The following is a 14,515-nucleotide window of genomic DNA, read 5'->3' on the forward strand; positions in this document are numbered from 1 at the left end:
ACACTTTTGGCTGTGAAATTTTTTTCCTAAGTTACATGAATTACTTTTATAATAAAAAAAGTGCAATTTTTAAAAATCTCATATTAATACCTTTAGTTTATTCCTGGTTGACCAGCAATATAGAAAATGTTGGGTATACTATAGAAAGCATTTCATCAAGTTTTTTTTTTTTTCTAAATAGTGAGGTCTGTTGTGAGAAGTTGCTTATATGTAATGAAAGCATGTTGTGAAATGAAAATAATTTATATACATTTATTCATGAGATTTTTGAGCTTCTGCTCTCATCAAGACAGATACAGTCTCTGACCAGATGAAGCTTCTTATATAATGGAGGATTTAGAGACATCTAGAGACACTTACAACACAGTGTAGGAAAGTAAGGGATTCTGGTTCCCAGGGTATCTAACACAGACTTAGAGGTTTAGGAAATTTAAAAAAAAATTTTTTTTAACATTTATTCATTTTTGAGAGTGAGAGAGACAGAGCATGAGTTGGGGAGGAGCAGAGAGAAAGGGAGACACAATCCAAAACAGGCTCCAGGCTGGGAGCTGTCAGCACAGAGCCTCACATGGGGCTCCAACTCACGGACCGGGAGATCATGACCTGAGCCCAAGTTGGGCACTTAACCGACTGAGCCACCCAGGCGCCCCAAGAAAAGTTTTGTTTGTTTGTTTGTTTAAGCCAATTGGGAAAGAAGAGTTAAAGTAGAAAATGGAAGGTGATGGAGAGGTTGAGTGGTAGACTAAGCGAAGCCTTCCAGCCATAGGGATCTGCAAGTGCTCCAGGTTTAGAGAGGACAACTTGGAGTGTTCTGGTAACTGACAGTGGCTCCGTAAGGATGGAGACAAAAAATTGAGAGATGGAAATTTGAGAGCCTTGAAAGCTATATTCTAGAGTCTGACTTGTGTACTACAGGCGATCAAAGGCGTTTGAAGGAACGTGATGCAGTCAGATTGCGTTTCCCACAGCTTTCTATGACTCCAGGGTAGAGATGGGCTGTGTGTAACCAACTGGAGAAAATTAAGGCTGGTGCCAGATCACTTGCCACAGGCCAAGTAAGATGATGTATCCGTGATGGCCTGGATAGAAATGGCAGCGCTGCCTACCATCGCCGCCCAGAAGAGGCGCTAAATAGGCATGTGTTTCATTGAGATGATTGGATGTAGGGGTGTAAGCTATACTTCCCAGGTGTCTGATGACATAATTCAAGAAGATAGGGAACCTAGGAGGGTAAAATCAGTTAGAGGTGCCAAGAGAATTCATGCGTTAAACTTGGACGAGTACAGTTACGTGTCTTTGAGACATTAAAGCGGAAACGTCCAGCAGGTTGCATAGGCACCTAGAGCTCTGCCGGGGCTTTCCTTTCTTCGCCAGAAACGGTGCCATCGCGCGCTTCTCAGTTCTTTCCAATTTCCACACCCTCCACTTCCCCGAGAGCTCTCGGGAGCCACGGAGGCGATCCCACGCATGCGCCGTGGCACCACGCACAGAGACAGAGTGGGATACTTTTTCCGTAACCTGAAGCAACATCCTTCTGAGTCTCCATAAAAAAGGCGGGAACTAGCCAACAGGCTGAGGAGTGATGGGACGCGCGCCTCCGCACGTCCCGCCCATTTCAGCCTCTGATTGGTGGGTGTACTTGGCTCATGGTGGAGGGACCTGCCACATAGGCTGTCAGTCTCCCGGGGGCGGGTCCGCGACGCCGGTCCTGCTCCCTCCTCCCCCACCCCCGGCTGCCGACGTGGGGAAGGCGGCCGCAGGCTGTTAGGGGCCGGGGCGTGGGTCCCGAGCGGGAGGGGGGGATGGGAGGCCTGCGGCTGCTGGCGGTGGCCCTCACCTGCTGCTGGTGGCCGCCGGGCGGCCAGGGTAAGACCCTGCGGGGCAGCTTCAGCAGCGCCGCAGCCCGAGACGCTCAGGGCCAGAGCATCGGCCACTTCGAGTTCCACGGTAGGTGCGGGGGCGGGGAGCGGGATGCAGGCGCGTGGGCCCATCTCGCGGGCCGCGCCTCCCCACCTCGCTTCGGGAGGCCTGGAGCCGGCGGCGGCGACGCGGGGACCTCCCCCCTCTCCCAGCCCACCCGGACTGCCAGCGTCGCTGGCAGCCCTCCCCCGACCGCAGCTGCCGGAATCTTGGGCTGCTCGAATGCCAGCTCTGGTGTTGCTGCTCCCCACTCCCTAGTCTGCACCCTCCCCCAGGAGTGATTGTGTTCTGCGCTTGGAACGCCGCTTCGCCAACCCTCCCCACACGCACGAAAGTACGGAGACTCTAATGCATCTTTCCAGATCCTTCCCTCAAGGAAGCAGGGTTTGCTCACCCCTGACTCAAACTGGTTGTAGACACTGAGGCACTGTACTTAGGCGTTCATCGAAGCCCCAGAACTTAGATTTACTGGGTTTAGTTTTTGTTTTTAAGATCAGTTTGCTCTAACCTCCTTGAAGCAGAGAGGTGTGGGAAACCAGATAAAACACCTGCTAATCTGGTGGTCACAATTGCTAGGTCAAATCGCCTAAAGTAGGAGATTGACTCTGGACCAGGAGGCCCGGAATTAACTTGACAGAAATGCTTGTAAGTGGGTCCTGGGAGCTGCATAATTTGTATCCTGTCTGGACCTTCTGAAATGAGAAGTGCATTTGATTCTACTTTCTGGTCTCCCTCAAAAATCAATAATTCTTGAATGAATGAATTTGCAGGTCATTCTAATTTTTGCTTTATTTGCACTCTCGAAATTTAAGTGATTTTCTTGGTATGTACTCTTGCTACTCTATTTGACTAGTACTATATTGCAAATAATTATTTGCCTTGATGAGGTTGGGATCCTTGATTAATGTAGCTTTTAGCATGAAAAGACACAATGTCAGACTGTGGTCCTAGAGAGGATTCTTAGGAGAAGATAATAGGAGCAAGAAGCTATTTTGGTGTAGGGAATTTAAAGTATTGGGAAGGTACAGAATTGGTGATGTAAAGGAAGAGGAACCTGAATTTTTTTTTTTTTTTATACTCAAAGTGTTTAAAACAACTGAGAAAAGAAAAGCAACCCAGTTTTCCAAAATCCAGTGTGGCACAGATCTTGAGTGAAGAAGAAACTCTAGAAACGGTTTTGTTATTATATTTTAGGTCACATTTTTAGTTTTTTTAATCAACTGGCTGTAACTGTACTTTGAATATTGACAGTGATAGTAAAGACATTACAATAAATGGCACAACCTGGACAGTGCTGGAAAATCTGGGCTATATGGAAGCTACAACCTGGATTATCACTCAAGACTAGCAGAGGACTTAGACAACCAGGAGATTTCATGATGATATTTCATGAATATCATCATGATATTCCATAAACATGGAGGAGAAACATACGTTTGAAATCCAGGTGTTTTAAGGAAGATTGAGGAATTGAGGGTTGAAGTATATTCACACACACACTCTCATTGTGTGTATTTATTACCAATTTTCAGTGAATTTGAATTCAGTAGAATAATATTACTAAATTACACTGAAATAATAAACTCTAACTCAGTGCAATTTAAGATGGTAAGCCTTTGAGTCACTCTTAAAATTATTGATAATTTGGGGGAACCTGGGTGGCTCAGTCGGTTAAGCGTCTGACTCTTGGTTTTGGCTCAGGTCATGATCTCACAGTTTGAGGGTTCGAGCCTTGCTTTGGGCTCTGCGCTGACAGTGCAGAGCCTGCTTGGGATTCTCTCTCTCTTGCCCTCTCTCTCTGCCCTCCCTTGGTCTCACTCTGTCTCCCTCCCTCAAAATAAATAAACAAAAAAAATTAAAAATAAAATGAAATTTTTGATAATTTGTAATGTGATCAATTTATGTAGGAGACTTGGACATTCTTTGATACATACTGTACATTTAAATTTATTTAAAATGTTTAATTAGAGTAAAATTATAATAAAGTGATGACAGCAACAGAAGAATATATCTTAGAATGAAATAAGTCTCCAGCTTTTCTTCTCACCTAGAGGCAACTACTTTTTACTATTTCTCTTAGGGCCTTAAATGTAGTTAGTGTGTGCACCCAGGCTTATTCTGTAGTGTCTTTACAGTATCTATTGTTCTGAAAGTTCTTTTGTAAAAGTCACAGATGTCACATTTTTTACATGGTCTAAAATGTTTACCCCCAAACTAATTTATTTAAACTTTCTTGCTATTAGCTATGCTTATTTTTTACATTAAAAGTATAGCTAAATATTAGCATACATGTTACTTTAGAAAACAAGAGCAACTTTGGTGGGAAATTGCTGTAGATGGTTTATAAACAAAGACTAAAGCCATGTGGAATGGTTCTAAAAATGAGGCAAAAATTCTGTGACAGTGAATGTCCAGATATAGTGAAATGTCATCAGTTTTCCTCAGAAGTAGATGGAGACACCACAGGTTAAGTTTGGATAATTAATATGAATAGTCTCTTGACTTGCCTCTGAATGGGCTGTTCATTCTCATGTGATCTACCTAGTTAAGTGAGATTTAAGAAAAACTGCTCTTTAAATTCCTGTTTTAATAAATACAGATGTTGAATTGTCTTGTCATTTCAGTTCCATACAAGACCAAACTCGTTGATAATTTTTGTTTTAATGTCAAGGTGACCATGCTCTTCTGTGTGTCAGAATCAACAACATAGCAGGAGCTGTTGGGAAAGAAGCTAAACTCTACCTGTTCCAAGCCCAGGAATGGCTAAAGCTCCAGGAAAGCAGTCATGGTTATAGTTGCAATGAAAAATTGTCCAAAGCTCAGTTGACAAGTGAGTATCTCCTTTTTCTTTTGATCATTCGATCTGTTTTTTGACTCCTGAATGTTGAAGTCTGTTGTTTATATACCAAGATGTTTCATGACACATCATGCTTTGGTGACATTTTGTCTAGTACATTTTAAGCTGAAGTTTAAGGAAACCGACTTTTTCCTTGATCAAGGGGCAGAATGCCTTTTCCCTCCCTTTATCATTAAAAATTTTTGAAAAATATCTAGCTAATTTATAAAGGCATACTTTCATTCATTTGGACTTCTTACAAGTCACATAATTCACACCAGTATGGCAAATATATTTTGACCCAGTGGCAGCATGGAATGAACGATAGCATTTGTTGAATGCTTATTATCTGCTAGCACTGAGCAAAGCACTAAACATGTATTATCTCAGTTAATTGTATAATTTAGCCCAAGTGATGCTGTTTTGCAACATGTTACTAGAACATGGGACCTAATCATGTGGTGACACAGTATGTCATCTTGGGATGTACAAGCACCACATCATTTGTAAACTTCTAGATTTGCCTCTAGAGAAGCTCTGCTTTTATTATCCTAGTTGCCTGTATCCTGGAGCCCTTCCATTCTCATCAGGACTATCCCACGTATTAGGGTGCACTATCCAGAATTAGTGCAACTCTTTTTAATTTCTGTATAAACGAAGGGCATATACCATGCTACCCATGTTACCCACTGGAAGTTAATTGGTTGTAGAAGACATGAGAAATGTGAAACTTCCATTAGAAGAAATAGGAATTATCCCTCTCCCCTCTCCCTTCTGTAGGGAAACAGAATTATCCCTCTGTTTCCCCTACTGTCTTCTGCATATCAGTGAGTCTCTGAATCTTCTTTTGATTAGTCAAGTAAAACATTGCCATTTCTAAACTTTCAGCCTTCCTAGTCTTAGCAGCTCTCTTAGGTCCCTCATAAGGTAGCTAGCTGCAGTAGGATTAAGAGTAGAAGACCCCAGTCCTTGCCACCTCGTGTAGGGATCTCTTATTTAGATTTATGAGATGACATTAACAGTATGTTGAAGAAGTCTCAAATGACTGGATTCAGATATCAAAGAGACAGTTATATAAACTTATTTACCTCTCCCTTGAATTTTAGAACTAACCTGGGAAATTTGTGCAAATGCTCATTATCAGTTATCTTTTCCTTTCTATACCAATTTGGTCATCTGAATGTTCCACATATGTATAAAAAGTTCTGGCCTTCCATTCCTACTTCTTATAATGTCCGAAACCAATTCATCCTCTTGCCCATCTAGACCTCACCCTCTTCCAGTGTTCCCTGTTTCAGGAACCAACACCACCATCTATCCAGTAAGCAAGCTAGAAATCAAGGAGTCTACCAACACTCCATCTTTGACCTCTCCATCTCCTTCCAGTCTATCAGTGAGTGACCTCTAACTCTCTCTTGAATCATCTACTTTTCTTCATCTCTGCCTCCACCACATTATTCCAGTCTGCCATAATTTCTTGCCTATTGCAGTAGTCTCCCATGTGGCCACTGCTGCCGTGCTGGTGCCCCCCGGAACCAGAGTGATCTTTCTGAACAGGGATCACGTCACATTCACTTCTTACCACACTCATAAATACTTCTCTTTTTCTACTGCTCTTAGGACAAAGACATGCCTCCTTAACCTGATTAGCAAAGCCATCATAGTCTGGCCAGTGTTTGCCCCCCAGTTCTGTCTCACAGCATTGTCCCCTCCTGCCTCATTTTATCTGTGGGCTTGTTCTATTTCAGTGCTACCCTGGGCCTTTGCATAGGCTTTTCCTCTCTTGTTCTTCCTTCCCTTTTTGGCTCCTTCCTACACTAAGTTAACATGTGAGCTTTTATAGCTTGTTTTCCTCCACAGCACATATTATAGTTACCGTTTTTCATTTTATTTATTTGTTATAAAATCAGCGAGAGAAGCAAAGCTCTTCTGGTCTACCCATTCACTCATGCATACACTGGGCACTTTCATGCTTCATGTACTAGGCAAGGCACTTAGGATAAATCAGGAACTAAAATACACTCTCTTTGTCTTTATGGCTAGTGGGGGGTCACAGGAATGAATCTGATCAATGTGAATAAATACGAAATTGCAATTGTGGTAAGTACTATGGATGCTAGTCACATGGTGTTAGGAGAATGAAAACTTATAATATGTCTTTGTAGCTTTTACTAAGTATTTGTAGGATGAATCGTCATAGAGCTTAGGGCTTGAAGGGCTTTTGGTTTTTGGTTTTTTGGTTTGTTTTAAAGTTTATTTATTTAGGGGCATCTGGGTGGCTCAGTCTTTTGGGTATCCGATTTCGGCTCAGATCATGATCTTACAGGTCGTAGGTTCGGGCCCCGCATCGGGTTCTGTCCTGACAGCTCAGAGCCTGGAGCCTGCTTCAGATTCTGTGTTTCCCTCTCTTTGCTCCTCCCCAGTCATGCTATGTCTCTCAAAATAAATAGACTTAAAAAAAATTTTTTTTTAATTTTTTTTTTTTTAACGTTTATTTATTTTTGAGACAGAGAGAGACAGAGCATGAATGGGGGAGGGTCAGAGAGAGGGAGACACAGAATCCGAAACAGGCTCCGGGCTCTGAGCTGTCAGCACAGGGGCCCGATGCGGGGCTCGAACTCACGGACTGCGAGATCGTGACCTGAGCCGAAGTCGGCGCTCAACCGACTGAGCCACCCAGGTGCCCCTTTTTTTTAAATTTTTTTTTTTTTTAACGAAAAAAAATTTTTTTTAACATTTATTTATTTTTGAGAGAGAGGGTGCGTGAGAAAGGGACAAAGAGGGAGAGAGAGAATCCCAAACAGGCTCCACGCTGACATGGGGCTTGATCTCACCACTGTGAGATCATGACCTGAGCCAGTATTAAGGGTCAGATGCTTAACCGACTGAGGCCCCCAGGCCCCCCATTTTTTGTTTTTATTTTAATTCAGTGTAGTTAACATAGTGTTATATTAGTTTCAGGTGTATAATATATTGAATCAACAATTCTATACACTACTCAGTGCTGATCATAATAAATGTTCTCTTAATCCCTTTTACCTATTTCACCCGTCCCCCCACTTTCCTCCCCTGTTTGTTCTCTGTAGATAAGAGTCTTTTTTTCTTTTTTTGTCTCTTTTTCTTTGTTAGTTTGTTTTGTTTCTTAAATTCCACATATGAGAAAAATCAGATGGTATTTATCTTTCTCCTGACTGACTTATTTCACTTAGCAGTAACTCTCTAGATGCATCCATATTGTTGCAAATGGCAAGATTTTATTTTTTTCATGGTTGAGTATTATTTCACTGTATGTCTATACCGCATCTTCCTCATCCATTCATCTATCAATGGACAGTTGGGCTGCTTCCATAATTTGGCTATTGTAAATAATGCTGCAGTAAACGTAGGGGTGTGTATATCTTTTCAAAGTAATGTTTTCATATTCTTTGAGTAAATACCCAGTAGTGCAATTACTGTATCATATGGCAGTTCTGTTTTTAATTTTTTGAGGAACCTCCATTCTGCATATAGTGACTACACGAGTTTCCCTTTCCAACAACAGTGCATGAGGGTTCCTTTTTCTCCACATCCTCGCCAACACTTGCTATTTCTTACATTTTTTTTAAACCATTCAGGGAGGTGTGAGATGATATCTCATTGTGGTTTTGATTTGTATTCCTCTGATGATGAGTGATGTTGAGCATCTTTTCATGTGTCTGTTGGCCATCTGGATGTCTTCCTTGGAGAAATATTTATTTGTGTCTTCTGCCTATTTCTAAATTGGATTGTGGTTTTTTGGTATTGAGTTGTATTATGTATTTTAAGTTGTTTATGTATTTTGGATACTAATCCTCCATCAGATACGCCATTTGCAAATATCTTCTATTTAGTAGGTTGTCTTTTTGTTTTGTGGATTGTTTCTTTTGCTGTGCAGAAGCTTCTTATTTTGATGTAGTCCCAATAGTTTATTTTTTCTTTTATTTCCCTTGCCTCAGAAGACATATCTAGAAAAATGTTGCTTCGGCCAGTGTCAGAAAAATTACTACCTGTGTTCTCAAAAATTTTTATGGTTTCAGGTCTTCAGGACCCACATTTAGGTCTTTAATCCATTTTGACTTTTATTTTTGTGTCTGGCGTAAGAAAGTGGTCCAGTTTCATTCCTTTGTATGTAGCTGTCCAGGTTTCCCAACACCATTTGTTGGAGATATTGAGGGTTTTTTCTGGTTGGTAGGCTGATTGCTTTGTATTTGGTACCTCAAAGTCTTTTTCTCTCTCCAGTAAAAACTTATGAGGCCATTTAAAGCTTTGACTTCTAGGAATTGATTTGTTTCTTTATATTACCTTGTTAATATTATACCATACCCTGTATGCACTTGCAAAAACATAATTTTTATATCAGTCATATACCTTCAGTCCCTGAACTTATGGGTACAAGGAGACAGTACGGTGTGATGGAAAGGCTGCTAAACTGAGAACCATGGCTTGTTTTCTTTGAGCCTCACTTTACCTATCTGTACATCAGGAAAGTTGGGTTAGTTTTTGCTAAGGTTCCCAAAAGTCCTAACCTGATGTAATTCTAAATATAACTCTTCAGGATGTAGTTGAATCTATATAGGGCTATAACTTATGTAAAATCTCTGGCAGATGTTTCTTAGACTATTTTTCCTTCTTCTCTGTTCTTCTGTTGAGTGCAAGGGTATTATTGGAATGGAAGATCTCAGGTAATAAGAATTTGTGGGGGAATGATGATTGTTTTGTTAAATTTGGGGACCTGAAATAAATTAAGTACTGGTAATATATATAGATATATCTATATCTATCTATCTATAGATATATATGTATAGATGTATCTATAGATATATATATACCGCTTTTTACAAATCTTATCAATTCTTTTCCCAATACCAAAAGCCAAGTCTTAAGAAAATCTATATTCTCTACCTTTTACATATTAGTGGTCATATTTATAGTATGTTATTATTTAGAGGCTTTGGTGCATTGAAACACAAAACATATCCTTAAATGCATGACAGTGTAGTAGTACCACATATTTTTAAGTAATTTCTTGTAGAAATATTCTCATTTCCTGGCCATTAATGAGACTTTGAGGATTGAATAGTCTTTTACCTACTTGGTAATGTGTTCCTTAACTGTTTCTAACTCCTATGAAAAACCTTGTGACTGTGAACTATGAAAAGACTAGCAGATTTGAAAAATCCTGTAGTGTCAGATGTTGCTTGTGAGTATATATATTCCCCCAAATTAATGTTTGAGAAATTATTTTTCTGTCTTCCTTTTTCCTCTTTCAGTAATGCTATAAAACATCAAATTTTAAAACAATGGTAAAAACTATTTTGTAGGTTTTTAAAGCAAGCAAAGGAGACATTTAAAAGCACTGAAAATTACAACTGTATGTAAAAAACATTTAACAAGGAGGTTTGGGGTAATTTGCTGTCATATTACAAGAGCTAAATATTTTGCATATAAAACATTTTCAGTATTATCTTTTTACATCAGATGCATAAGATTTCCCTTTGTACAATTGATGTGTTTTATAAATCATTTAAAGATATTAGCGTTTTATTATTTTGTGTATTTTTGTTAACAGTATTCATTTTCTTTAATAACCTGATTCGGCAACTAGCCATTTAACGTTATTGTCTGCAATTCAAGTTTTGTTAATATTTGAGATACTAATTACATCAGCATAGCACATGCATGCTGTGTGGTAGTCTTTTGTCTCAAAAACAATGAACATACAGTTTTGTGAAGAGGTTTGTTTCCCAGGCCTGCTAAAAAAGGCCACAAGACAAAAACTGAAGGCCAGTATCACTTTTTGAAGCACACTTTTGTTTTTATTTGATGTAAATCTGCACAATTGAAAATGAAACATTAAAGAGTATATTGGTGAAAAATATAATAGTTAATTTTTATTTTTTATGTCATCTTATCTAAGAAAAAAATCACAAGTGATGAAATAGCAAAGTAGCAGAACCGTTATATTATGAGGTCCAAATTATGTCATTGTGAGCTGCACATTTCACATGCCTAATTTCTGAGCCACTGGTGATCATATATTGAATTCTTGTTAAAGGTCTTCAAATATTTATCAGAAACTAGAGTCTTTGCTACGCATTTCAAGAAGCTATACAGTAAAAATAAATAAGTAAGCAAAAAAAAAAAACGCAGTATAAATGCCAGCCAATTTAAGATAGCCCCCAAAAAACAATGCTGTGGCATTATTAATAAAATCAGCATGTCCGCTTCAACTGCTGTTAATGAAATTCCCAATTGTAAAGTTTTAAGTCCTCAAAATTTGAATCCTGACTAGATAAATCTGTATCTCATTTTAAAGACCGTCCATAAGTAGTATTTTTTAAACATTTTGTTAGGAACATTTCCATTCATATAGATATGTTGAAAGTGTAGTACAACTAGCATCTGTATATCCTGGCTTAGATTCAATAATTGTTAATATTTTGTTACATTTGCTTCTTATTCGTACGTGTGTGATTTTTGTTTTAAATCACAGCATAAGAAAATAAGCTGTGGATGTCATGAGCAGTTTGCCCCAGCATGTATCTTATAAGAGTGAGGAAATTCTTCCGTTAGCATTACCATTATGATGCCTAAGAAAAGGAATAAGTTCGTAATATCCTCTAAAATCTCTTCCACATGCAGATCATCAAGTTTATCTCAACAAGTGTCTTTTATTTATTAAAAAGTATTTTTTCTTCAATTGAGAAAAAGATCAGGACTAGCTGGCCTGCTGTGGGGGCAATCTAGAGTTGGAGATTGGGCCCATCACTATCTTATATTTTAAGAATACTTTGTATAGAATCAGACTCTTTAGGTAGGATTTTTATATACTGTCTCATTTGCTCCTGACAAGAACTGTGAGCCAGACAGGTCAGGTACCTTAATTTTACTACTGAAGAAGCACATTTCGAGAGGTTAAGCAATTTATTTGCTGAGTCATGAGGTTATTAAGTAATAGCACCAACTCGGCTACTTTTTTTATTCTACAGTGTGTTTGAGACATAACCCTCCTACGTGAGAGTACCTCGTAAGTCAGAATCATAGTTTCAGATTTGGAATGCATATTAGACACCATTAACTGTTTCTCAGAAGGGGTGCTATTGACGTTTTCGGTGGAACAGGTCTTTATTGTATGACATTTTACCTTGGATTACATGCGGTTTGGCACAGCCTCCCTCCAAGGACCTTGTCCACTATTGTGACAACAAAACTGTCCCTGCACATTTTCAAATGCCCTGGAGGGGAGCAGGATTACCCTGCATTGAGAACCATTTATTGGTATAACTACCTGTTTTAAAGAAAGGAAAAGGAGAATTATCCTTTATTCAGCACCTACTGTACGACAGGTACCATCCTACGTGACTCCTTTACCTCAGTGCTTTCTTCCGCTCCTTGCTCCAAGTATTATCTCCATTTTACAGATGAAGAGAGTAAATGTCATTGCTTGTACATCTTGCCCAAGTTTACATGGCAGGTAAGTATTGGAAGCCAGGATTCAAACACAGATCTGTGTGATGCCAACTTTCATGAACCTCCCCGTTCCCCCACGATAGAGACCGGGCCCAGTATAACAACTCTTACGTTCCCATCATTTCTATTTTTCCACTTTGAGTATCTTTTTAATGAATAATCAACGAGAAAACAATTTTGGAAAATCGTTTGAAGGTATATGTCGGTCATAGTTTTTAGATACAGTGATTCCCTGAGTTGAATGCTCCATTTTAAATTTAACGCAAATATAATTTTCAAAAATGTCTCTGCAGCGGTTACACAGCTTTGTGAATGTACTTAATGCCACAGAACTGTACACTTCAAAATGGTTAAAACGGTCATGTGTTAGGCATGTTTTACCACAATAAAAAAGAAAATATTTTTAGTGTTGCTAATCCACATGAAAATCTTGACATACTTAAAATTCAAATTCAGAATTTCATTGAAACCATTCTACTCATTTGTGATGCTTCACAGGACTTTTATAATGACTCCTTTGGTTAAGATACATTATTTTTATCTACCTTATGATTTACAGACCTTATTCCAAAACTACACCAGGGGTTTGATTTTCAAGGTAATAAGAACTAAACAAAACTGCAAATTGATTATATGACTAAAACAACGAATACATTTGCGAACTTTGCTTTGAAAGTACTATTTTCTTTCTCTTTAAAGTGGCCATGAATCAGACTGAACATAATCTGACTGTGTCCCAGATTCCATATCCACAAACGTGGCACGTGTTTTATGCAGACAAGTATACGTGCAAAGATGACAATGAGAATTCTCTGGCAGAAGATATCCCATTTGAAATGATGTTACTAAACCCAGATGCCGAAGGGAATCCATTTGATCATTTTAGTGCTGGAGAATCTGGTAAGAATATATACCCAAATGTATGTTCTAAGTATAGAAAAAGATTGATGCACAAATATCTTCATGTTGTGTTTTTAGAATATTAAAACTTAAAAGCAACTTAAGTGTGTAGTAGTAGGCAGATGGTAAATGAATCCTTTAATAGCATTTTAATAGCTATACTATTAACTTAAAGAAGCAGAACACTAAATTTTATATTTTACGATTTCAAGTATGTTACAAAATGCACAGAATGAAGCAGAGAGAAGTACAGAAATATTAACAGAATGTTTCTATGTTTTGGGTGGTAGTATTATGGCTGATTTTTAGTCTTCTCTATACATTCTAAACCTTTTTTGTTCTTATGATAACCTAGCATTATTTTTATAAACAGAAAAATGTTAATAAATTGAGCAGTCTAAATTGGAAAACCAATTTTTAAGTGAGATAGAAACTGACCTACTTTTCCCAACTTGTTTAAACAGATTAGGGATTATCTTCATAGGAGCTTGCAACCATTTTAAGAGTGATCAAAGTTTATAATGTTTTCCAAAATCAGAATTTATATGCCCATAAAATATGGGCATATAAAATATGCCATCAAAATTTTAGGTCATGGGGCGCCTGGGTGGCTCAGTCAGTTAAATGTCCGACTTCGGCTTAAGTCATGATCTCACGGTTTGTGGGTTCGAGCCCCTTGTCGGGCTCTGTGCTGACAGCTCAGAGCCTGGAGCCTGCTTCGGATTCTGTGTCTCCCTCTCTCTGCTTCTTCCCCATTCATGCTCTGTCTCTCTCTGTCTCTCAAAAAGAAACTTAAAAGGTTAAAAAAAAATTTTTTTTAATTTTTGGTTGTGTATTGCTCTATGGAAGTAAGATTCCTAGCCCAAACAGAAATGAATGAATTCTTGTGATTAATGATAGACATGCTATGAAGTATTCCAGCAGACTTGTAAATCAGCGTGTCAGAATGAAGACTAAGATCTGTAGACTGTCTATCAAAGAAGGATTAGGAGTTTACTTCTTACTGAGTTCATTACCCATTTGGAAGAATCAGTCTGCTTAGAGAAAAATTTCAATCCCATTAAATCTCACTGACCATCATGGTGAGTGGGTGTAGGAAGAACAGGAATTGAGGCTACATTAGATTAAACCGGTTGTTTAGTTCAAAGTGTAAATTGTCACAGCTAGAAATGTAACTCGAGGAGCATGTGTTATGGGCAGTAGGTCACCAGTAACTTAACATGTGGAAAGATGAATTTTTTAAACTATCTTTTAGTCTAAAAACAATGTTTACATAGTGACAGAGTGCCAAACATTTTTAAATAGTTAAAAAGTTCTTTCTGTGAAGGAAATGACATAAGGGTAAGCCACTCAAGTTGTTTTTGAATGAAG

At 38.7% G+C, this 14,515-nt stretch overlaps 1 protein-coding gene across 3 annotated transcripts in view; it reads left to right on the top strand.

Annotated features, from left to right (window-relative positions):
- Positions 1–1,736: 1,736 nt before the first annotated feature.
- Positions 1,737–14,515, top strand: part of GPR180 (G protein-coupled receptor 180) — a 49,999-nt gene continuing 37,220 nt past the window's right edge. For all 3 annotated transcript variants that reach the window (XR_006214853.1, XR_006214852.1, XM_042979186.1), the window contains exons 1-3: positions 1,737–1,947; positions 4,592–4,750; positions 12,944–13,144. Coding sequence is in view for 1 of the 3 variants with exons in the window: in XM_042979186.1 (XP_042835120.1) it covers positions 1,803–1,947; positions 4,592–4,750; positions 12,944–13,144 (505 nt within the window). In the remaining 2 variants the exon portion in view is untranslated. The remainder of the gene's footprint in view (positions 1,948–4,591; positions 4,751–12,943; positions 13,145–14,515) is intronic.

Source organism: Panthera tigris, chromosome A1 (genome assembly GCF_018350195.1).
Source record: "Panthera tigris isolate Pti1 chromosome A1, P.tigris_Pti1_mat1.1, whole genome shotgun sequence".
Lineage (NCBI taxonomy): Eukaryota > Metazoa > Chordata > Mammalia > Carnivora > Felidae > Panthera > Panthera tigris.